The 25,659-nt window shown below is 33.6% G+C and overlaps 2 protein-coding genes and 3 non-coding genes across 6 annotated transcripts; 3 read left to right on the top strand and 2 right to left on the bottom strand.

The window, feature by feature from the left end:
• Positions 1-11,807: 11,807 nt before the first annotated feature.
• Positions 11,808-16,714, bottom strand: LOC145592777 (allene oxide cyclase, chloroplastic-like). The gene is made up of 3 exons (XM_081649288.1): positions 16,315-16,714; positions 16,095-16,219; positions 11,808-12,513 (listed from the first exon to the last, which is right to left on the bottom strand). Exons 1-3 carry the CDS (start codon positions 16,529-16,531, stop codon positions 12,109-12,111), a joined length of 747 nt encoding a protein of 248 aa, XP_081505414.1. The 5' UTR covers positions 16,532-16,714; the 3' UTR covers positions 11,808-12,108.
• Positions 16,715-18,752: 2,038 nt separating this feature from the next.
• Positions 18,753-23,461, bottom strand: LOC145592776 (indole-3-glycerol phosphate synthase, chloroplastic-like). 2 transcript variants are annotated; one of them, XM_081649287.1, is made up of 11 exons: positions 23,305-23,461; positions 22,995-23,181; positions 21,901-22,161; positions 21,652-21,822; positions 20,865-20,939; positions 20,725-20,769; positions 20,480-20,644; positions 19,975-20,053; positions 19,778-19,860; positions 19,580-19,648; positions 18,753-19,096 (listed from the first exon to the last, which is right to left on the bottom strand). In XM_081649287.1, the coding sequence occupies exons 2-11, from the start codon at positions 23,166-23,168 to the stop codon at positions 19,013-19,015; spliced, it is 1,206 nt and encodes a 401-aa protein (XP_081505413.1). In that variant the 5' UTR covers positions 23,169-23,181; positions 23,305-23,461; the 3' UTR covers positions 18,753-19,012. The 2 variants fall into 2 exon arrangements, with proteins under 2 accessions (XP_081505413.1, XP_081505412.1); XM_081649286.1 differs by having other exon boundaries at positions 21,652-21,828; positions 23,305-23,459.
• A 1,576-nt stretch (positions 23,462-25,037) lies between these two features.
• LOC145593355 (small nucleolar RNA Z161/Z228) lies at positions 25,038-25,139 on the top strand. The gene has a single exon (XR_014102697.1). It is a non-coding gene; the product is annotated as a small nucleolar RNA Z161/Z228 (small nucleolar RNA).
• A 55-nt stretch (positions 25,140-25,194) lies between these two features.
• Positions 25,195-25,266, top strand: LOC145593348 (small nucleolar RNA Z105). The gene has a single exon (XR_014102691.1). It is a non-coding gene; the product is annotated as a small nucleolar RNA Z105 (small nucleolar RNA).
• A 71-nt stretch (positions 25,267-25,337) lies between these two features.
• On the top strand, positions 25,338-25,434 carry LOC145593356 (small nucleolar RNA Z162). Its single transcript, XR_014102698.1, has one exon. It is a non-coding gene; the product is annotated as a small nucleolar RNA Z162 (small nucleolar RNA).
• The last annotated feature ends 225 nt before the right edge of the window (positions 25,435-25,659 follow it).

Here is a 25,659-nt window from a genome sequence, read left to right as displayed (position 1 = left end):
GTAAATTCCTATGGGGATTTTAACTTACCAAGGGGGGTAAGGTAAGTGAATTTCAATGTTTTGTGGAAAGTCAAATTTTCCATGAATTTTCCCCCTATTTTCACTTTTTTGTGTCAATCAAATAAGAGGGCGACAATGAAATTCATGAGAATTTTAATTTCCCACAAAATATTTAGCCAACCAAACAAGGCCTTAAGCTCCACTACAACTTTTTTTTTTTTTTCTTTTTCAAAGACAATGAAAACTTCTGAAATTGACATAGGTCCACTATCGTTTCCCCTTGATTCATATACTTATACTCTGGAATTTTTTAGATTTTGCAAACAAAATTGTACATAACATGAAAGTACTTTTATTGCCAGATTTTTATCCATAGCAAAACAACGTAAATTGGTTAATTAATGCCATAATTTTAATGACTAAATCGTACTTTAGTCAACGAAGGTCCACTTTCATAAATTGCAATTACACTCCGTAATTTATAGTTATGAATCTAAGGCTTGTTTTTCCCTTGTGATGAGAAAATATGAAGCCTAGTAACGTTAAATATTTATAATTAACAATAAACTTAGAATTAATAAATCTCAAACCAAGTATATAATGGTAGGCCATAAAATTAAATTGAAAGATTCAACAACAACACGCAAAATGTTATGAAATATATAGAAATTAGAGGATTAAGAGAAGAAGGTAATAAGAGAAGTATTACTACTTTTATGTATTACTCTTGGTAATATTTTGTGTATCATACAAGTGAAATTACATGGCTATTTATAGTAGTAAGAACCACTATTACATTGTGGGCTATAACCTTAGAGGGTGGCAATTAGGGTTGGCTACTACATTAAATGCAATGAAGAATTGGAGTGTGGACATTCACACCTTGACTAAATTAATTAACTCTTAACACTCCCCCTTGAATGTCCATACAGAATAGGGTATATGTTGCCTCGTTAAAACCTTGCTAGGTAAAACCCTTTAGGATAAAAGCCATAGCTAAGGGAAAAGAGTACAACAATATATTACTATATGCTTTAGTGTACTGCCTCATTAAAAACCTTGTCAGGAAAAACCCATTGGGATAAAAACATGATCGAAGGGAAAAAGAGTGCAGTGCATATAATGCTCCCCCTGATTTTAACATAGTTTATGAAGACGACGCATCCCAATCTTGTGGACCAACCGCTCAACACTCTTCGAAGGTAGGGACTTTGTAAACAAGTCTGCAAGATTATCAGATGATTGGATCTGTTGGACATTTATCTTCCCTTCCTTCTGCAAATCGTGTGTAAAGAACAGTTTTGGGGATATATGTTTAGTCCTATCACCTTTAATATATCCTTCAGTTACTTGTGCGATACATGCAGTATTATCTTCGTAAATGATGGTTGGACTTTCAGTTACTTCTTTCATCCCACATTCTTCTTGGATATTGCCGATCATTGACCTTAGCCATACACACTCACGTCCTGCTTCATAAAGGGCAATCAACTCAGCATGATTTGATGATGTCGCAGTTAAGGTTTGCTTTGTTGATTTCCAAGAAATTGCAGTTCCACCATAGGTGAACAGATATCCAGTTTGTGACTTGGCGTTTTGTGGGTCTGATAGCTATCCAGCATCTGCATATCCGATGAGGGTGGCATCTTGCCTTGATTGATAAAACAAACCAAGATCTTTTGTTCCTCGTAGATATCGTAGTAAGTGTCTTACTCCTTTCCAGTGTCTCTTCGTTGGTGCGTTGCTAAACCTGGCTAACAAATTCACAGAAAAAGCTATGTCTGGTCTAGTATTGTTAGCTAGATACATTAGAGCCCCAATTGCACTTAGATATGGTACTTCAGGACCAAGGACATCCTCGTTTTCCTCTCGAGGTCTAAATGGATCATATTTCATAGTCAAAGACCGACCAATCATTGGGGTGTTTGTTGGGGTCGCTTTGTCCATGAAAAAAACGTTTTAACACTCTTTCGGTGTAGTTAGACTGATGGACGAAAATACCATTATTTAAGTGCTCAATTTGCAATCCAAGGCAAAATTTAGTTTGTCCAAGGTCTTTCATCTCAAATTCTTTCATCAAGTATTTTGCAGTTCTTTCAAGTTCATTTGGGGTTCCAATGATATTCAAGTCATCAACATAAACTGCAACAATTGCAAACCCTGATTGTGATCTCTTAATGAAAACACAAGGACTGATTTGATTATTCTTGAACCCTTCTTTCATAAGGTATTCACTAAGACGATTATACCACATCCTCCCAGACTGTTTCAATCCATAAAGTGACCTTTTTAATTTTATGGAAAGTAAATGTCTAGGCTTGTGGTTTTCTGGTAATTTTAGTCCATCTGGGACTTTCATATAAATATCTGTATCGAGTGACCCATATAAATATGCGGTTACTACATCCATTAATCGCATCTTTAGTCCTTCTGAGACTGTCAAGCTTACCAGAAATCTTAACGTAGTTGCATCAACTACGGGAGAATATGTCTCCTCATAATCAATCCCTGGAATTTGAGAAAAACCTTGGGCTACAAGTCTTGCCTTGTATCTTACAATTTCATTTTTCTCATTTCGTTTTCTCACAAATACCCACTTGTATCCAACTGGCTTTACACCTTCTGGTGTAAGGGTTATTTTTCCAAACACTTCTCGTTTTTCGAGTGACTTTAACTCTGTCTGCATTGCCTCTTTCCATTTTGGCCAATCATGCCTGCAACGACATTCTTCCACTGTTCTTGGTTCACTATCATTTTCGTCAGATGCCATTTCAATTGGGAATATGCAAATATTTCATTTACGATAACATCATTTCTATTCCAATAATTCCTGGTAGAAACAAAATTTATTGAAGTTTCATTGTTATCGATGTTATGGTCATCTTGTTCATCCCCTTTCGGATTATCATCTTTTTCTCTATTCTTATCTGTACTTTGTCTTTCTTGACCTTCTGTAAGGGGAATATTGTCGATCTCATCAGGTCTTTTTAATTTTCTTGGTTTAGAGTCTTTTGAACCAAGTGGTCTTCCACGCTTTCGGCGTGCTAGAGATTCATTTTCAATGATCTTATCACCAGAAGGAATTTCAATTCGTGCAGGGGCATTTTCAGCTGGTATATGTGATTTTGTCACTTTCTTTGCATCTATAAATGCATCAGGCAGCTGATTTGCAATGCTTTGTAAATGAACAATTTTCTGAACTTCTTGTTCACACATATTTGTTCGTGGATCAAACATTGACAATTGTGTTGCATTCCAAATGATTTCTATTTCTTTCTTTCGTGGGTCCACTTTCTCTCCCCCTAAGGCTGGGAATACTGTCTCATTGAAATGACAGTCGGCAAATCTGGCCGTAAATAAATCACCGGTCATTGGTTCAAGATATTTAATTATGGAGGGTGATTCAAACCCAACATAAATTCCCAGCCTTCTTTGTGGACCCATCTTTGTTCGTTGGGGTGGAGCAATAGGAACATACACTGCACAACCAAAAATTTTTAGATGTGAGACATTAGGTTCTCGACCAAAAACTAATTGTAGTGGTGAGAACTTATGATAAGCAGTTGGTCTCAACCTAATTAGAGTTGCCGCATGTATTATGGCATGACCCCAAGCAGATGAAGGCAATTTTGATCTCATCAATAATGGCCTTGCAATCAATTGTAGTCTCTTAATTAATGACTCAGCAAGTCCATTTTGTGTATGAACATGAGCTACTGGATGTTCTACAACAATTCCAATCGACATACAATAATCATTAAATGTTTGGGATGTAAATTCCCCAGCATTGTCAAGCCTTATTCTTTTTATTGTATGGTCTGGAAATTGTGCTCTTAGTTTAATAATTTGAGCAAGGAGTTTTGCAAAAGCAACATTTCTACTGGATAAGAGACTTACATGTGACCATCGAGTTGAGGCATCAATTAATACCATAAAATATCGGAATGGTCCACATTATGATAAAATATCGGAATCGAGTTAAAGACAATGGTGAAGCTGGTGGTGAATATATCTTTGGAGAGAATAATCATGTTTAGATAATTCATCAATTACTATGATATGTATTATGTTTTCATTATGTACTTTTCTTGTATGTTTTTTTTTTCATGTTCAAGTTATGTACTCTTAATTTTTCATCATTAATAAAGTAAGTCCAGTTAAATTATCTTAAACTAATCTTATACTTATTATTTTATGAAGATATGGATCTGCCCGAAGTTGGTTCCAAATTTCAATGCCTTTTGGACAGTGGAACAACACACACTATTCTGAAGGATAGAAAATATTTTTTAAAGTTAAAATTATTTCAAGCAAATGTTAATACCATTTCTGGGTCAGCCAAGCTAATAGAAGGTTCTGGAAAAGCTTGCATAATACTCCCAAATGGAACAAAATTAATCATTATTGACGCTTTATATTCGAGTAAATCTCGAAGAAATCTTATAAGTTTTAAAGATGTGCGTCAAAATGGTTTTCATTTAGAAACAATGATAGTGGATCAAAAGGAATATTTATGCCTCACGGCAGAAAAACATGGCAAGAAACATGTGTATGAGAAATTGCCAGCATATTCTTCAGGGTTATATCATATAGATATACGACCAGTTGAAATAAATTCGATATCTAACCAGAAGTTAGATAATAAGAATCTGCTAAATTTATGGCATGATCGTTTGGGTCATCCTGGTACAGGAATGATGCACAAGATTATAGCAAATTCAGTAGGACATTCAATTAGGAATGTTAAAATCCCTCGATCAGATGAATTAACATGCTCTGCATGTTCACTTGGCAAATTAATAATAAGACCATCTATGAACAAAATTGCTACTGAATCTCCAACATTTTTAGAGAGGATTCAAGGAGACATTTGTGGACCAATTAATCCTGCATGTGGACCATTCCGATATTTTATGGTATTAATTGATGCCTCAACTCGATGGTCACATGTAAGTCTCTTATCCAGTAGAAATGTTGCTTTTGCAAAACTCCTTGCTCAAATTATTAAACTAAGAGCACAATTTCCAGACCATACAATAAAAAGAATAAGGCTTGACAATGCTGGGGAATTTACATCCCAAACATTTAATGATTATTGTATGTCGATTGGAATTGTTGTAGAACATCCAGTAGCTCATGTTCATACACAAAATGGACTTGCTGAGTCATTAATTAAGAGACTACAATTGATTGCAAGGCCATTATTGATGAGATCAAAATTGCCTTCATCTGCTTGGGGTCATGCCATAATACATGCGGCAACTCTAATTAGGTTGAGACCAACTGCTTATCATAAGTTCTCACCACTACAATTAGTTTTTGGTCGAGAACCTAATGTCTCACATCTAAAAATTTTTGGTTGTGCAGTGTATGTTCCTATTGCTCCACCCCAACGAACAAAGATGGGTCCACAAAGAAGGCTGGGAATTTATGTTGGGTTTGAATCACCCTCCATAATTAAATATCTTGAACCAATGACCGGTGATTTATTTACGGCCAGATTTGCCGACTGTCATTTCAATGAGACAGTATTCCCAGCCTTAGGGGGAGAGAAAGTGGACCCACGAAAGAAAGAAATAGAAATCATTTGGAATGCAACACAATTGTCAATGTTTGATCCACGAACAAATATGTGTGAACAAGAAGTTCAGAAAATTGTTCATTTACAAAGCATTGCAAATCAGCTGCCTGATGCATTTATAGATGCAAAGAAAGTGACAAAATCACATATACCAGCTGAAAATGCCCCTGCACGAATTGAAATTCCTTCTGGTGATAAGATCATTGAAAATGAATCTCTAGCACGCCGAAAGCGTGGAAGACCACTTGGTTCAAAAGACTCTAAACCAAGAAAATTAAAAAGACCTGATGAGATCGACAATATTCCCCTTACAGAAGGTCAAGAAAGACAAAGTACAGATAAGAATAGAGAAAAAGATGATAATCCGAAAGGGGATGAACAAGATGACCATAACATCGATAACAATGAAACTTCAATAAATTTTGTTTCTACCAGGAATTATTGGAATAGAAATGATGTTATCGTAAATGAAATATTTGCATATTCCCAATTGAAATGGCATCTGACGAAAATGATAGTGAACCAAGAACAGTGGAAGAATCTCGTTGCAGGCATGATTGGCCAAAATGGAAAGAGGCAATGCAGACAGAGTTAAAGTCACTCGAAAAACGAGAAGTGTTTGGAAAAATAACCCTTACACCAGAAGGTGTAAAGCCAGTTGGATACAAGTGGGTATTTGTGAGAAAACGAAATGAGAAAAATGAAATTGTAAGATACAAGGCAAGACTTGTAGCCCAAGGTTTTTCTCAAATTCCAGGGATTGATTATGAGGAGACATATTCTCCCGTAGTTGATGCAACTACGTTAAGATTTCTGGTAAGCTTGACAGTCTCAGAAGGACTAAAGATGCGATTAATGGATGTAGTAACCGCATATTTATATGGGTCACTCGATACAGATATTTATATGAAAGTCCCAGATGGACTAAAATTACCAGAAAACCACAAGCCTAGACATTTACTTTCCATAAAATTAAAAAGGTCACTTTATGGATTGAAACAGTCTGGGAGGATGTGGTATAATCGTCTTAGTGAATACCTTATGAAAGAAGGGTTCAAGAATAATCAAATCAGTCCTTGTGTTTTCATTAAGAGATCACAATCAGGGTTTGCAATTGTTGCAGTTTATGTTGATGACTTGAATATCATTGGAACCCCAAATGAACTTGAAAGAACTGCAAAATACTTGATGAAAGAATTTGAGATGAAAGACCTTGGACAAACTAAATTTTGCCTTGGATTGCAAATTGAGCACTTAAATAATGGTATTTTCGTCCATCAGTCTAACTACACCGAAAGAGTGTTAAAACGTTTTTTCATGGACAAAGCGACCCCAACAAACACCCCGATGATTGTTCGGTCTTTGACTATGAAATATGATCCATTTAGACCTCGAGAGGAAAACGAGGATGTCCTTGGTCCTGAAGTACCATATCTAAGTGCAATTGGGGCTCTAATGTATCTAGCTAACAATACTAGACCAGACATAGCTTTTTCTGTGAATTTGTTAGCCAGGTTTAGCAACGCACCAACGAAGAGACACTGGAAAGGAGTAAGACACTTACTACGATATCTACGAGGAACAAAAGATCTTGGTTTGTTTTATCAATCAAGGCAAGATGCCACCCTCATCGGATATGCAGATGCTGGATAGCTATCAGACCCACAAAACGCCAAGTCACAAACTGGATATCTGTTCACCTATGGTGGAACTGCAATTTCTTGGAAATCAACAAAGCAAACCTTAACTGCGACATCATCAAATCATGCTGAGTTGATTGCCCTTTATGAAGCAGGACGTGAGTGTGTATGGCTAAGGTCAATGATCGGCAATATCCAAGAAGAATGTGGGATGAAAGAAGTAACTGAAAGTCCAACCATCATTTACGAAGATAATACTGCATGTATCGCACAAGTAACTGAAGGATATATTAAAGGTGATAGGACTAAACATATATCCCCAAAACTGTTCTTTACACACGATTTGCAGAAGGAAGGGAAGATAAATGTCCAACAGATCCAATCATCTGATAATCTTGCAGACTTGTTTACAAAGTCCCTACCTTCGAAGAGTGTTGAGCGGTTGGTCCACAAGATTGGGATGCGTCGTCTTCATAAACTATGTTAAAATCAGGGGGAGCATTATATGCACTGCACTCTTTTTCCCTTCGATCAGGTTTTTATCCCAATGGGTTTTTCCTGACAAGGTTTTTAATGAGGCAGTACACTAAAGCATATAGTAATATATTGTTGTACTCTTTTCCCTTAGCTATGGCTTTTATCCTAAAGGGTTTTACCTAGCAAGGTTTTAACGAGGCAACATATACCCTATTCTGTATGGACATTCAAGGGGGAGTGTTAAGAGTTAATTAATTTAGTCAAGGTGTGAATGTCCACACTCCAATTTCTTCATTACATTTAATGTAGTAGCCAACCCTAATTGCCACCCTCTAAGGTTATAGCCCACAATGTAATAGTGGTTTTTACTACTATAAATAGCCATGTAATTTCACTTGTATGACACACAAAAATATTACCAAGAGTAATACATAAAAGTAGTAATACTTCTCTTATTACCTTCTTCTCTTAATCCTCTAATTTCTATATATTTTAGACTTGTCTGGACATAATTATCTTGAATGGACAGTTGATGCCCAAATGAATTTGAAGGCTCAGGGATTGGAACATACAATCAAAGAAATTACCATCCCAGGAAACGAAAAAGATGCCCCTGCTCAAGTTAAAGTTCCAACTGATCAAGAGAAAGCAAAAGCTATAGTTCTCTTAAGGCATCATTTACATAACAGTTTGAAAACTGAGTATTTAATTGGTCCACAAATGTCTCCTTGAATCCTCTCTAAAAATGTTGGAGATTCAGTAGCAATTTTGTTCATAGATGGTCTTATTATTAATTTGCCAAGTGAACATGCAGAGCATGTTAATTCATCTGATCGAGGGATTTTAACATTCCTAATTGAATGTCCTACTGAATTTGCTATAATCTTGTGCATCATTCCTGTACCAGGATGACCCAAACGATCATGCCATAAATTTAGCAGATTCTTATTATCTAACTTCTGGTTAGATATCGAATTTATTTCAACTGGTCGTATATCTATATGATATAACCCTGAAGAATATGCTGGCAATTTCTCATACACATGTTTCTTGCCATGTTTTTCTGCCGTGAGGCATAAATATTCCTTTTGATCCACTATCATTGTTTCTAAATGAAAACCATTTTGACGCACATCTTTAAAACTTATAAGATTTCTTCGAGATTTACTCGAATATAAAGCGTCAATAATGATTAATTTTGTTCCATTTGGGAGTATTATGCAAGCTTTTCCAGAACCTTCTATTAGCTTGGCTGACCCAGAAATGGTATTAACATTTGCTTGAAATAATTTTAACTTTAAAAAATATTTTCTATCCTTCAGAATAGTGTGTGTTGTTCCACTGTCCAAAAGGCATTGAAATTTGGAACCAACTTCGGGCAGATCCATATCTTCATAAAATAATAAGTATAAGATTAGTTTAAGATAATTTAACTGGACTTACTTTATTAATGATGAAAAATTAAGAGTACATAACTTGAACATGAAAAAAAAAAACATACAAGAAAAGTACATAATGAAAACATAATACATATCATAGTAATTGATGAATTATCTAAACATGATTATTCTCTCCAAAGATATATTCACCACCAGCTTCACCATTGTCTATGTGGAAATCAGACACATCAAGGCTAATTCCAGGGACATTTTCTTCATTAACATAATTTGTTTCGGCATGTTTTTCTTTCCCTTTAATGGAAGCCTGGTATAGTACTACCAGATGTTTGGCCGTACGACAAGTACGTCCCCAATGTCCAGTCATGCCACATCTATAGCATGTGTCTTTTCCTTTTGTGGTGGCTTGATTTTTGTTTCCTTGTTGATGCCCCCTTTGAGTGTTGTTTCTAGGGGGAAATTGGCCTCTACCACTGCTATAACCACGTCCACGGCCACGTCCGCGGAAATTTCCACGACCTCTGCCACGATTATTATATTTTCCACGTCCACCTCTATGAGCAACATTTGTCTCGGGTGGATTTGAGCTTTCTACAGCATTTGTTTCATTGAATGCTTGAGACCCAGTTGGTCTTAGGTTGTGATTCTTCAACAGAAGATCATTATTCTTTTCAGCAACCAATAATGTAGAAATAAGCTCAGAATATTTTGCAAAGCCTCTTTCACGGTATTGCTGTTGCAATACAATGTTGTTAGCATGGAATGTAGAGAGTGTTTTCTCTATCATTTGCACTTCAGTGACTGGTTGATCACAATATCTCAATATTGATACGATTTTATATAGTGATGAATTATAATCACTGACAGATTTAAAGTCCTGAAATCTCAGGTTTGTCCACTCAAATTGTGCTGAAGGAAGGAGTACCCTTTTATGGTGGTCATATCTTCCTTTCAAGCTATCCCATAGTTCTCTGGGATTTTCCACCATTAAATACTCAGTTTTCAAACTGTTATGTAAATGATGCCTTAAGAGAACTATAGCTTTTGCTTTCTCTTGATCAGTTGGAACTTTAACTTGAGCAGGGGCATCTTTTTCGTTTCCTGGGATGGTAATTTCTTTGATTGTATGTTCCAATCCCTGAGCCTTCAAATTCATTTGGGCATCAACTGTCCATTCAAGATAATTATGTCCGGACAAGTCTAATACGTCAAATTGTCTTTTCATCAAGTCTCCCATTTTAACTACAATCAAATATGTAATTATTATTAAGCCAATTAAGCAAGTGATAATTAAAGTAATCAATTTGTAATCATAATAATAATCCATTTAAAACATATTTGCTTCTCCCCCTTGGGTTATTATTATGATGTACATAAAGTTAAGCTAAAATTAAACATGATAATTACGTTAGTAACGACAACAACAATAATAACAATAACAATGATAATAATAACAATAACAATAAATACTACTACTATTACTACATCACCGACAACAACATTAACAACAACAATAATAATAATATTAATGACATACATTAATGATAAGACAAAAGAAACATTTATTATAACAAAATGCACTTATAATCTACCTAGAAGACAAAAAAAAAACTTGAAGTACTACGGAGATTACATGCATGAATTCCCTTTGTCGAAAAACCGAGCGTTACTTATGTAAAATGATGAAAATCATCATTGCCATTAATAAAACTACTAGGGCCATAATTAAAACTAAATATAGTTTTAATTTCCTTAAATCTTCTTCAAAGGTAAAGGGGTGTGGTGGTTGTCGGTTGTTGACGGGGAACATGGTGTATGACCGGTGTAAATGGAGGAAGAAGAAGAGGAGATAATTTGAGTAAAGTTTAAGGAGGGGATAAGGTTTGTATGGTGAAATAAGGGGGTGTAATCCGCCTTTTATAGGGGGGTAAATTATCCGTTTCAGCTTTACACTACTGTAAAAATATCATACAATGTTCTAGTAGACTGGTAAAATAATCGTAATCAAACTATTAATATTTACAAACGTAAATAAGTATCACACTGGGATGCAAGCCGTAGTGGTCCGAGAACCCTAATCTATTCATGAGGTCAAGGGTTCGAAAACTGAAAGAAACATAAAAGTGTGTAATCTAAAAATTAAATAAATATAAAGGCTGCATCATTTTTTTTTTCATTTTAGTAATTATGCACAAGTAAGTAAGTATAAACATGATTTGTGTGACCATGAAATTTACTCTATTAACATGCTTACAAAAAATATTTCCACATGCAAAAGTAATTATATATTACTTTCTATAACCATGCATGAGAGTTACCAAACTAAGTATCATAAATAAGGTATGTATTGATATCCTCATTTTTAATCAACATGGCTAATTATGTGGAGTAATTTTGTGGAGAAATATATTGTGAGTTTCTGGTATAGAGGATCCCATATGGGCAACTATAGAGCATACTCCTCAAAATATATTTTGTGAAAGAAATTGAATCTTTGTAAAAATTGGATAATCGGTATAAGTATACCTGATTGAAGATGGTGCTGATAACGTGTTATGAAATATATAGAAATTAGAGGATTAAGAGAAGAAGGTAATAAGAGAAGTATTACTACTTTTATGTATTACTCTTGGTAATATTTTGTGTATCATACAAGTGAAATTACATGGCTATTTATAGTAGTAAGAACCACTATTACATTGTGGGCTATAACCTTAGAGGGTGGCAATTAGGGTTGGCTACTACATTAAATGCAATGAAGAATTGGAGTGTGGACATTCACACCTTGACTAAATTAATTAACTCTTAACACAAAATAATTATTCGGTACAAATAATATTACGAATTTATTCATTAGAAACAAGCTAAGTAAAACGACGACTATTTAAAATAATGCTCCATACTAACACAAGTCCACAACCAAACTAGACCCTCCCTTAAATCTAAACGAACAAAACATAGATAGATGCTCAGCTTAAGTCACTTAACACATAATTATTTACTAACTACTTAATCAATCAGTGAAATTAGGGATAGCAGCTTCAGGAAGAGTGGCCTTAGCAGCAGGAGAGGGCTCAACACCAGGGTGAGGCTCGACCGGCTTACATAGGAGCACCTTAGGCAAGTCACCCTTAATTCCCTTCAAATATAAGGTGTAGAAAATCTTGAATGGATACACAATTTGTTGCAATTTCACCTGTCCATAGGCTCCCTCGAAGATCCCTGAACCGCCCGTGATTGATAAATATGATTCATCATAGGTTAAGTATGGTCCTTGGATTGACATGTGACCATAATCTCCAAAGTACATGCTGTATGCTGCTTCATATCTGTCTCCATTCTTTTCTGGCTTGTTTTGGATTAAGATGCATATTCCTGCTGTTATTCCTAGCCTTGTTTCCAAGTCCCCTGTGTATAACTGTTCCATCACAAATTATGAGTACCCTTTTTGGTTGATTTTAATTCTTTTTAACCGTCTCTTAATACTTACGGAGTATATGTAAAGGAAAACATAGTCATATCGGAATATTTCATATTAGTCTTACCTCTTAACTATGTACTTTTATCAACTTCCCAGGATTGTGTAACAACACATATGAATCTTCAAATGGTGAAATTATTTAATAACAAATGAGTATTACTTCATCAAGTACAAGTGTACAATATCAATCCATACAATCAATAACATAATAGTAAAACAGACACCAGGAATGACACGTGTCATTTTCTGGTGCTGTTTTTTCCCTTCAAAATCTTTATTTATTTATTTATTATTATTTTTTTTGGATTTTACTTCTTATTATAAAATATACTTTATATAAATTTATCAAATCATTAATTAAATTGTGATTCTCTTTCCTACCAAAAAATATATTTGTGAATCACATATTTTTCATATCTTTTATTGTATAAGTTATTATTTTATATCTATATTATTTCATCTATAACGTAATATTAAACTATAAACTAGGAAGAAACAGACTTTATAAATGACTTGTGTTACTTTTGGAAACTGTTTTTTCTCAATTTTTATTTTTTTTCAAGATGACATCTACTGCTTATTGTTTTCACGATGACATCTACTGCTTATTGTAAATTATACTAAAAATATTGACCAAACCATTTACTTACCTACACAAAATTTATATTTGGTGATTCACATTTCTACAAAATATTATTCTAATGTCTACTGCTTTGCATATATAAGGAGTACATACACTATTCCCTAACCCTTATGTAGTATATTATTCCTTCAAATCTTTAATTATATTATATTTGCAGTAATTTTGTAACAAAAATTTAAAAAATGATGCATTTTTGAAATAAATGATATTGCCATTGCCATTGCCATTGCAATTCATGTATTCTCGATTTAGAAATTTTAAATGTTTTTCTTATTGGGAATCGGCTTACTAATAGCATATATTTTTTTACAATCAATCTTATTTTATTTTTTTAATTTTTAGTTATTTATATTTCAAAAGCACGACAAATTATATATGTTGTTCACTATCCCAATTTGTGTTAAATACAACGGTTATTTCACCAAATACCCTTGAGTACTTTGATAATTTACCATATACCCATGAAACTTTTCAAATACACCATATACCCTCGAGTTTAACAACAATATCACCAAATGCCCAAATGACTAACGGACGTTAATTTCGTTAGTCATTAAGGCTTAACTATGCCATGTTGCAATTTCTAATTGATTTTCTTTTAATCTTTTCTTTAAATTATTAAATTAATTATTTAAAAAATTAAAAAAAAAACTTAAAAAAAAAAAAAAAAACCAGCCACCATTTTCACCTACCACTCCTGCCTAACCCCTACCACCGTCGGCACCGAGACCCACCTCCCCCGCACTGGCTTCCCCTGCCATCGACAATCCTCCCCTTCCGCCTAAACCACCACATAACCACTTGAAACCTACTCCCCTTAAAACCCGAAACCCTTAAAAAACCCCAGCACCACCACTGGAAAACCCCGATCGGCCATCCCCCACCGTCGAAAACCTTAACGGCTAGGGTTTTCGAGGGTGTGGGAGAGCCAATCGGGATTTTTCAAGTGTGGTAGGGGGTTTTTTTTTAAGGCTTTTAGGTTTTTCGAGGTGGTTGGGGTTGTTTTGAGAGTTAGAGAAAGGGAGGGTGTGGATCTAGGATTTCGGGGAGGGGAATTAGTAGGGGTGGGCAGTTAGAAACGGCAGCGGCGTCGGAAGCAGAGGAAGGGGCTTAGGTGGTCAGGGGATGTTCCGGTGCTGGAATTAGGAGAAGGGGCTGGGTTCTTTGGGTTCTTGCAGTGGTGGCTGGGGTGTGGGGGTTTTTTTTTCCCCTTTTGTAAAGTTTTTTTAAAGATTTTTTGATAATTAAGTAATTAAAAGGGAGCCGCTAAAAAGTTGCCACGTGGTATACTTAACCCGTCCGTTAGTCATTAAGGGCATATGGCGAATTATCGAAGTACTCAGGGGTATATGGTGTATTTAGAAAATTTCATAGGTATTTGGTGAATTATCAGAATTATCAAAGTACTAGGGGGTATTTGGTGCAATAACCGTAAATACAACTATATTAATTATTTATGTTACAATACAATTTTTATCTTTTTCATACATCTAGCCTTAGACCATCTTCAATGGTAAAACTCAAATTTGAGTATTGTAATACAAAATGAGTTGTTTTTTTTACTTCCAATGGTGACACGATACTCACTTCTCAATTTATCAACTCATGTGAAGCCTAATTTGCTAATGGTGAGACTCTCTAAAATATACAAATGTCATTTTTAATTTATGGCTCACCAAATCCATTCATTTTTAATATCAAATATTGTAAGATTAAAAAAAAAGGTAAAACTTAAATAAATTACAAAATAATTAGAATATTGACAAGGGGCCTACACTTTTTGTCAAATGAGACTCAAAGTTGAGTATCTAAAATTAACAACTTTCTTTTGGAGTTGCTAACTTTAAATACCAACTTATTGGTATACATTGCAAAAAATAATATCTTTCTCCTAAAAATATTCACTTGAGTGTCACCATTGGAGATGGTCTTATATCTAATGATCTGAAGAAATAAATCAGTATCCCTACCCATAGTTTTTAACATACAAGTTTAAAATACTTAATTATTTAGTTAATAAAATGGAAAATGATACTAATTGATCATTAAAATTTTAAACTTCTTTGTATAATTCACTGTTTCATTTTTCATTTCATTATATACATAAAGAAAAAAAATAAAAAATAAAAATAACTTTGGTTATATATTTTGTCCAGTATACAAAATATTTTTTTTTGTTTATTTAAAAATATAATGAATTATAAATAATAGTTAAATTACTAATCTAGTTTAAATATAATCAAGTCATAAATATACCGGAAAAAAAAAAAAAAAAAAAAAAAAGTCAAGGAAAAAATTGTTGGGAAATTGCCATCACAAGCTATTACCATTATCTTTCAATTTTTAGAAATCATAAGTAGTTTCACTTTCACCCTTATTATTGAGAAGTTGCCAAAATAAAATACGTTCTTATAAACACTTTCACGATTGAATAATAAGTAAAATCTTAATTTTTTTGTACATTGTACTCGTATTCATATAAAAAAATACTACTCATAGTACAAACTACAAGTACTCCTCCGTATTATTAAAGTGCTTAGTACTCCGTATAAGCTGTTGGATCACTCTCTAAAAGTTTCTTCATACTCCGTAGCTAAATACATAATGATTAAAGTGCGCATTAACCGGCATAAAAGGGTAAAAAGTACGTGAATTAAAGTGCGCATTAAAGTGTTACGCATTGTTAAAAAAAAAAAAAAAAAAAAAAAAAACTATATTGGTGAGAATGGTGACAGTTTTAGAAATCTAGACCAATTAACACAAAAGGTACGATCAAGCTTAAAGCAAATAACATCTAAAACAAAATTAATCTATACAAAATTAATTTCTTTTTAAAAACAGAAAATGCAGGAAAAAAAAAGGTCAAAATTAATACCTTGTTTGTGAATGGAATCAAGTCACCAAGAGCAAAAACAGGCTTCTTGCTAAGTTTCAGAACAGCAGGACTTTCACGATCTCGCTCATTGATCTCATAAACACTGAATTCATGAACCTTATCATCTGAAAATTGCCCACAAAATAAAAAAAAAATTAGCAACATAATTCTAAAATATCTATAAAAAAAATTATAAAGTGAAAATTGAAGTTTTGCATACTTTCTGAACGATCAGAAGAGTTTCTGCAAGTGAAAGATCTGAAGGATTGCTGATTTGCAGAGTTAAACTTCAGGGATTTGTTAGTAAGAGAAAACCCAGAAGATTTAAACCTAACTTCACCAAATTTAGCAGGAGAAAATGCAAAAGATTTAGACTTTTGGCAAGTTTTAATAGAAGAAGAAATGGCATTTGATAAAAGAGAAGATGATGCAGCCATTTTTATCAAAAAGATTGAAACTTTGTGAAAAAAGATCAGTAAAGATTGAAACTTTGTGAGAAGTGTGAATTTTTGAGAGAGAAAAACAGAGGATTTGATGATTTTGGTGAAGAAAAAAGAGTGGAATTTGGTAGGTATAAATAGAGGAGAGAGAAAAATGTAAAGATGATCTGGGAAAGTTGTAAAATAGCACAGACCAATATAAACATAAACACAGGAAAAAAGTGGGAAGTTCAATCATGGTCAAAGTACCCACTTATTATTATAGTGCTAGACTGGTGGACTACTGGACTGTGGTCTTGGATTCGTAAATTTAATAAAAACCTTTATTTTAAGTTTGCAACAAAAAAACATGTTGAATTCAATTGTATAACTAGAAGTGGTTAAGTGTACCCATTTTTTTTTTTTTGTGGGGGTGTCTCCCTTAGTCTTTACACCGGCCAAATGGATCATTGTTAGCACATGCACAATTGCACACTATTGATTCCGGAGCTCGCAAAATGTACAGTGTTTACTTTATTTACTTTCTTCGTTTTATCATACTTATAATCGCAACATTTTGATTGACAAATATGTCAATATACAACTTTAGTTATTAATATTTGTAATTATATATAGTATATTAGTAAGAATTATAAAAAGTTAATATGATAAAGATATAAATAAAGACTAAATACTCATCCAAAAATATATTACGTGACACCACGTGTTTTTTATATGGAGTATATTGGTAAAAAAAAAATACACACAAACTAGGGACTATATATGAATAGTGTAAAAGTCAAACTGTTGCGATTATCACGAATTGAAAGTCGTAAAACATTTTTCAAAAAATATATAGAGTATTTTACTGAAATTTGTTGTTGTTTGAAATTTTTTTTTTCCAAACTTTATGACGTGTGAAATTTCCTATTCCCTAATTTGATTGACACACTTGCCAAAGCTAGAACTTTAGCTAAAGATATCTTTAATTACTGAAGCCATATCGATAAATGTAGATTTTAACAAGTTAATACTCCGTATTTGAAAATTGTGCTTTGAGACATTCTAGCAATTACTAGTATAACTATGTTAAATTTTATGTATAAAATAGTAAAAATTCAATACTCCCTCCATCCCTAAATTAAAAACCTCTTTCTCTATATTATGTGAGTAATAAATGTTAGAAAGAGGCTTTGTATTAAGGGACGGAGGGAGTATTAGTCAAAGTAGTATACTTCCTCCGTTCTTTTTTTATTGCACCATAAGAGATTTTACGCTTGTCAATGCATTACTTTAGCTATCAATATCTTCAATTATACTTTTGTAAAAATTATAAAAATTTGATATTTGAAAAGTAGAATTCGATACGAATCTAACTAGATCCCACATGACTATTTTTCCTAAAGTATAAATCACAAATAATGTCTAAAAAAGATTAAGTGAATAGTGTAAAAGTCCCAATGGTGCAATAAAATAAAAACGGAGGAAGTATAAGAATAGTATGTACTCCATCTTGTATAAAAAGTCAATTGAGGTATTTATTTTAAAACAAAGGAGTTAATAATTGAGTAAGTTTTTTTTTTTCAAAACTAAGATGAAAGTATGAAATAAACCAAAATCTAGGAGGTCAATTGAACATAAAGCCTATGGTTATATAATGAAAGGTTTCCAATTGGCGATAAATGCTCTCGTAAGTCGTAAGCTATGTTAAGTTAATGCATAGACTTCAGTCTTCCAAAAGGTCAACTTATAATCTGCCTCTATCACACATTTATAAACAGTAAAATTGAGATCACTTAATTAAGTTTATCATAATGATGATATAATTAGCACTTATGACCACAAATACGGAGTAAGCACTTTAATTCATTTCTTAAATCAACACGGAGTACTCCGTATCATTTTAGTCTATAACAAAATTACATGTCGATTGTTTAATTTATTATTCTAACTTCTTAGCTCTTTATATACGTAGCTTTCACGGTGCTACATATCATTTTCTTAAGCTTACTACACAATGAAAAAATAAATAAACTTGAAGAAACTGATATAAAAACTTGCTTATTATGTACTTTTTTACAACACTGTTTTATTGAGGCTACAAATTATGGGTTATTAGGGCTACAAATCTAGAACGCAAAACAAAACATGTATAGTTCTGCTACATGTAAAGATACAATTTGACGCCTCTGAACATGTTTTTATAGAACACACGGTCAGCTCAAGTGTGTCCAACACCTAAGGCATCAAGAATAGTATCCCTCCTTTATTTCTCTAATGCATTGTCTTATTTTTTTCCTGTTACATGCGTCAATTTTATTAAATATACTATCTAATCAGAGTTGCAACAACATACAACATATTTGAGATGCAGGGCAAACAGACAACCATTAGCTCTGCACTTATTGGGCAATGCACGACGTAGGGAGTTTAAAGAAGACAGAGTGAATGTCTCTTGGTTCAGATTTGTAATTGGCCGGCATTGTGTGACTTAGCAACTCACGGCGATATGTCTTTACCAAATAGAGTAGCGATTCCTTTGGCAGGGTCAGTTTGTTTGACAAGGGACTCCCCAACCAAAACCTACAAAGACAAATAATTATCTTTAAAACAGAAAACAACACATTAGAGAACACTTTGTGTAGGATGTACAAAAGGATACAAGGGAAACATTCATTGAGCAACCTTGAGTTTGGCTTAATTACACAAAGGTTATAAGGAAAATATTCGCTGACCTACCTTGAGTTTGGTGTGAAAACTATGTTTTTGTAGCTTTCGAAGAGGTGTGCCCTATGGGTAACAGATCTTTCCAACCACAGTTCCCCCCCACCCCCCCACCCCTCCAAGAAAAAAGGTTCCAATCAACGGCACTTGTTTATAATTTTAGAGGGAGAATATATATTTTAACTGCTGTTATAGATTGGAAGGATCATAAAACCTCTGAATCGCATACATGATATAGGCCGAGCAAGAAAGTTCCAGGAAACTATGCTACTTAAACAAAAATATGCACCCAATATTTAGGATCATTTCAGCATAGATGGCAACAAAATTTACAGAACTAACCGCTTTCACACCAGCCTCTTGAACATAATTAATATCAGCAGGTGTAAATAAGCCTGACTCTCCAACCACCTGAAATCAAGGAGTTTGGCATAAGAAAAAATACTGGGGGAACCGCAGAAAAGATGGAGAAGGGGAAATTTAAAACAAGCAGCCACTAGTCACTACAAAGCAAACAAGAGAATCAAAACAAACACTTACTATGATATCTCTCTCACTGAGAATCTCTAGACGTCTTGCATCAAGAAGCTTCCTGGTGTTGCCAATGTCAACCTTAAACGTCTCTGGACAGGCGCAAGTTGCACAACTTGTTTAGAATGACAGAATATTCTATGCACTTCACTAATAAGATGACAACTAATCAAAAATATAAGTTAAAATGAGAAGGAAAGTATTACCAAGGTCACGATTGTTGATCCCGATAAGTTCGATTCCTTCAATTCCAAGCACACGATCCATTTCCATTTCGTCATGCACCTTAAAAGCAAAAGCATACACAAAAGGAATACTTCATGTGTTAAAGCCAAAGAACTCATGCAATCTATTTAAAATTTACGGCAAAAATATGCCAACCAATCAAAAATCATCTAAACAAATGGTTATAACATGACTTTTTGTATAAATAACATACTCTAACTTCTCCCTATGATGGTGTTACTCAAACCTAAGGACAACGATTATCTTGGATTTTTGGAACATATTGAAGCACAAAGGTGCCATGTCATATCATGGCATCCAAGCTTTAGAGACGAGTATTTGGTTTATAATGCAAAGTGCAAACAGGATTTACATGGGAGGAACCAAATAGTTATAACAGCTCATAACAGACTTGCACCAGCTGAAGCTAGAGCAGAATCATGGAAACCAACGGTGGTAGAGCGAAAAGGAACTTTGCAAACAAACCTCAACAAGAGCCGCCAACCCCAATTTCTTGCATAGATTCAGGAAGTATTTAATATCCAGATCAGGCAGAACTCCAGCTATCAAAAGAACAGCATCTGCTCCTTTGGTGCGAGCATAATATATTTGCCAAGCATCTACTATAAATTCTTTGCATAGAAGAGGGCACTGCAAGGCAAAAGTAAGTTTAATTTGATGAATGACTTCAAATTATGGACATAAGTCGCAGTGGACAATCGTATACCAACCTTTACACCAGCATTGCGTATAGCCTCCAAATTCTCAAAACATCCCTGCTCATAAAGACATAAAGTTAGAAGGAAATCAATGACTCAATTAAATAGCTAATATAACGACATGCAGAGATATAGAGCCACAAGAGTTCAACCTGAAAAAACTTTTCATCTGTCAGAACACTGAGGCATGCAGCACCACCTTTCTCATAGGCTTTAGCAACTTCTACCTATCATAAAAGTTGATAGTTAATACATTGATTGTTGCAAGAAAACACTTTTACATTCACCCACTTCTACTCTGGCCAATGAATAGTGAATATGCAAGGAGAAAAAGGGGGTCAATAGTTGGTTTGCAATCTCTGTGTTATCCAATTCAGATATTTAGCTAAACAAAGTCAAATACGATAATCATCTGCGTAGTAAACTTACAGAAGCAGTCCATTTTGGTTCTCAATACCAAAAGTATTGCAATGTGACCAGTCTGGTGTAGCTCACTGTCATACTTAAAAATTCTTATATGGTTGAAAACAAGCCTAGTCATCACAAAGTTAACAAGCATACTGCAGAAAGAAAAATTCTTGAAATCTGAGGTCAAATTAACAGCTCGGAAAAGAGCAGATGAAATGATTTTTTAGCCAAGGAAAACAACCACTGCATGCCAGAAGATATGAAATGATATCAATTCACTGTACAGAAATTATGCATCCTTACATCAAGGCTTAAATAAAATCTAATAAGACACAGCCTCAGGAAAAGATGAGGAAGCCCAGGAAAACACACAGCAACAAGAACGTCTAAAATCTCATACGAGATGTATCCTGATCTCTCTTTTTTTTTTTTTTTTTTTTTTTTTTTTTTTTTTTTTTTTTTTTTTTTTGTAAGGGTGGCATAGAAGGTAATATGAAACAAAATACAAAGAAGAGAAAGAAGCATCCATACTGGATTGAAGTCCTCTCTTAAAATGCCTCTACTAGGTGAAGCCTTCTTAACTTCAGCAATCAAACCAGGTAATCCTGTCCGTTGGTAAGCTGCTCTTAAAGCGCCAATAAAATCTCTTGCTGGAGGAGCATCATCAATAGCCTTTTCCAAATCATCAAGAGGTCTTCTTTCCTTGAACTAATAAGGGCACAAGTGTGAGAGACCACTTGAATAATAACATTATCGACAGGAAGTAGCAGATTAGTATACCTGTGAAACCTCAACATCCTTGTACCATATAATCTCCTCCAAAATGTTACGAGGAGTGTTTGACGTATCCTGTATTTGAACCTCAAATGGACCATCATAACCCGAAGGAGGAGCAATTGGTGGCTGTCTTCTAATAGTTATACCCTGACTAGCAGCCATTTCCTCTTGTAGGATTCTAGCTTCCCACTCTTTGATTTTCAAATTACGCTCTTGAACATCACCAACTGATGAAACTGCCGAAGAAACATACCCAGAACCAGACTACAGAGTAAACAAACAAACAAAAAAATCAAGCTTAGAAAACCTTAAATGTCCTTACAAACTCTAGTTTTGACATGATTACTCTCCTTCTAAGTACTAACTGATACAAAACTCGAGTATAGCATATAAAAACTCAAAAATCCCCCCTTCCAAAACACTTCCTCTGTGGCATAAAAAAATCACCAAACACCCACAATATGCAAAATAATAAAACCAAGCTATCTCGTGAGAAAACCTAGCAGCTCTCCAGCAAAATAATGAAAAGCAAATAAATAAAGGGATGTTGAGGTTCACAAGAAAACCAAACCAATCATCCTCAATTTTAACCGACATAACAATCAAAAACTTCACAATTTTTGCAAGAGTTTCCCCTATATTAGAAAATTCCTCCCATACTTCCATGGAGGAAAATAAATCAATCATCCTCAATCCAACCTACATTACTCGCACTTCGGGCACCCAATCAACAACAACTGCAGAATAATCCAAATATCAGCTATTCTTGCAAAACTACCGTGTTTTGAGAAATTACTCCAACTTCCATAGAGCAAAATTAAACCAATCATCCTTAATCCAGCCTACATCACTCGGCCGCCTAGCACCGAACCAACTACAACTGCAAATCAATCTAACACTCAGCTAATCTAGCAATAGTTTCCCCTATTTTAGCATCTTAATAAATCATTTAATTGACATGATTCTCAAAATAAAATTAATATGTAAACACCAAACTATAATTCTCCTATAACAAATTCATAAATATATATAAGTTGTATGAAATGAAACAAATTGAGGGGAAGAAAGAAAATAAAAAAAAAATTAAAAAAAATTACCTTTTGAGCTTGGACATGGAGGGCAGCATTGAATTTGTGATCAGCCATCAAAATACGAGGAATTGATCTTGAATTAAAGAAATTAGGCGTTAAATTGAAGGGCTTTAGGGATTGAAACGAAACCCTAGAATTTGGTACAAGTGATTGCCTCAATGATACCGAACCACAATCCATCGAAATGTAAAATCTGCGTAGATTAGCAATTGAAGATGAACAATTAAGAGATTAATTAGAATAAATTAGGGAATGAAACTTTGAATTTGGGGATAATTAGCTAAAATAAAAATCTCAATTGCTAAAGAATTCGAACCTTGTATCAAATTGTATAGGATTCAAATTATTCAACAAATTGTTGCATCTGTTAGCGGCAAACTAATTTATAGGACAGACTTAATAAAAACAACTGTAATAAAGGTTTTTTTTTTCTTTTTTTTTTTCCTTTTTTTATGTAAATGCAGGAAGAATATGTTAACCTTTTTTTTTTGTTTCAAAGTTGTTACTCGGAAGTCCATATATTCGTGCGCATGCACCGCATAAAATCGGTTTTTACAACGTTATTGTACCAGAATCCTTCAAGTTCAGCCTGATTAATATAAGGATTTGTTCTCATTGATTGAACTGGACTTATTAGAGTTGAGTTGAATTGAACTAAACTAAACTTATTAGAACTGAACTGAGTTGAGCTGAACTGAACTGAATTGAACTGAACTGAACTTATTAGAGTTGAACTGAATTAAACCGAATTGAATTGAAAATAATCTAATGAGAACAGGGCCTAAATGGGCTAAGCATTTTGAGAGTGGGATAAATGTGAGCAGATCGGTCTCTAAAGTGCTCATACAGTCTTATTCCATATATATATTATATATTCTTACTCCATATATATATAATATATGTGAACTTCTGAAGTACAAAACTAGTTAATCCCCAAGTGATGTTTGATTTTTTAAACCAAGAAAGGGTGATTAAATATTTTTTAAAAAAATTAAATGTTGTATAAAGTAGATTATCGTTAATTTTATTGAAAAACGGTTAGTTTAAGGCTCTAAGGATAACTTGAACAAAATTTATGGTAATTTTACATATTTATTGTATTTAGATGATCAATTTTATGCAAATTTTAAATTGAGTAGTATTTTTGTAGGTCATACATGTCATGATGATAAAAGTTACTACAAAATACCACATATGAAATTTATGTCACTTATGGCTTGTTCTATTCAACTTAATTTCAGTTCAGCTCCAATCAGTTCATTACCTAATTTTCTTCTCTCGTAAAATATTTATTTTAGTTCAATTTTGTTCAGTTCAGCTCGATTTAGTAAATCAGAATAAGCCCTTAGGTCAAGTTATTAGCTATGTCCAAAAACACCACGTTTTAATCACTTTTACTTTGACAAACAAAACGAAGTAGACATATGATGGTATCACTCTTTCTATTAATATAATAATATCTGCTGTCAACGCAATTTTTTCTTGACATAGTCGCTACTTATTTGATTAATTCAAATTTCAAATAACGATTAGAAGAAATTGTTGGAACTAGGAACATAATTTGTTAGCTAAGCTCAATTTCAGTCAAACTTAGATCATTCTTAACAAATCAAATCCGACTTTGATTTTTAGGTTTCAAGTTACAATAATACTACGTATTTGATCAGACCAAGACAAATTATGGAGTAGAATTTGGTTATAGTTATACAGTTATACCCTAGATTAGACCAAACATAATCAATCAATAACTTAATACGTAATGCTAAATTAAACACTGACATGGCACGGGCCAAAAGGCTAGTTATAGACGTAGATGAAAGACTGAACTAAAAGACCAAAACTGACTCAAGTAATTGGGCTGAAAAGCCAAAAGAAGCCCAACAACATTTGATCCAAATCAAACTTAATTTTAATGCCAAAACCCTAGCCGCCTCTTCTCTTTATATTCCTGAGTCTTCTCAAATTCTTTTTTTCATCTTCTTCATTTTCTGCAAATCGCATTTCATCATTTCATCTTCTTTCGATTTCCATTTATGATTAATCAAATTCAAGTCAAATGATGATTTTGGATTATCATCTCACGACGGTCGTCTGAAGGAAGAACTTTTGTGTTCCTCTTTTGATGCATTCAATCCTTTTTTTCTGATGATTTTTATTTTATTTTTTATTTTTATTTGGGTTGATTATAACTTTATAATTTGATTGAGCATATTGATGATGAATTTATATATAAATCCGACAAATTCATGAATGGAATCAAACCTCCTACTCATACTGAATGCTCCTTTTTATTTCATTTTAATTTAAATTTTCGTCAGAAATTTTTCAAAAAAAAAAAAGAAAAAAGAAAATGGCACTATGAGGATCAAATCGACTCGTTGGATGAGATCAATAGATCGTTGATATTAAACTTTTATTGAAAAGTCCTTTTCATTCTGAGTGCCTTTTTATTTAAAAATTCAGTTTTTTTAATAGAATTAGGGTCCATGTTATAGGAGAGAAATGGAATGCGGGTCGGATAGTGTTGGGAGTTGGACTAATTCTGTCAATTACTGACCCAACCTGATTCCAATTCAATGAGAGAACTTGAATCTGAGTATCTGACCAACTTAATTCGAATGGCTCGAAATAGACCTAATTTGATACATTTATCATAATTTGTAATGATCAA

This window comes from Chenopodium album, chromosome 18 (genome assembly GCF_948465745.1).
Source record: "Chenopodium album chromosome 18, dcCheAlbu1.1, whole genome shotgun sequence".
In the NCBI taxonomy this organism is placed as follows: domain Eukaryota; kingdom Viridiplantae; phylum Streptophyta; class Magnoliopsida; order Caryophyllales; family Amaranthaceae; genus Chenopodium; species Chenopodium album.
Note: the sequence above shows the minus strand (reverse complement) of the source record. Positions and strands in the feature narration are given on the sequence as shown.

Coding starts and splice junctions, on each gene's coding strand:
- LOC145592777 (XM_081649288.1), bottom strand. CDS start 16,531: ATGGCTGCATCATCTTCTCTTTTATCAAATGCCATTTCTTCTTCTATT. Junction 16,220..16,314: donor CTCTTCTGATCGTTCAGAAA/GTATGCAAAACT, acceptor GGCAATTTTCAG/ATGATAAGGTTCATGAATTC. Junction 12,514..16,094: donor TGATTCCATTCACAAACAAG/GTATTAATTTTG, acceptor GTGATGGAACAG/TTATACACAGGGGACTTGGA.
- LOC145592776 (XM_081649286.1), bottom strand. CDS start 23,168: ATGGATTGTGGTTCGGTATCATTGAGGCAATCACTTGTACCAAATTCT. Junction 20,940..21,651: donor TAAGAGAGGACTTCAATCCA/GTATGGATGCTT, acceptor CTTTTATGATAG/GTAGAAGTTGCTAAAGCCTA. Junction 20,645..20,724: donor TACGCAATGCTGGTGTAAAG/GTTGGTATACGA, acceptor TTTGCCTTGCAG/TGCCCTCTTCTATGCAAAGA.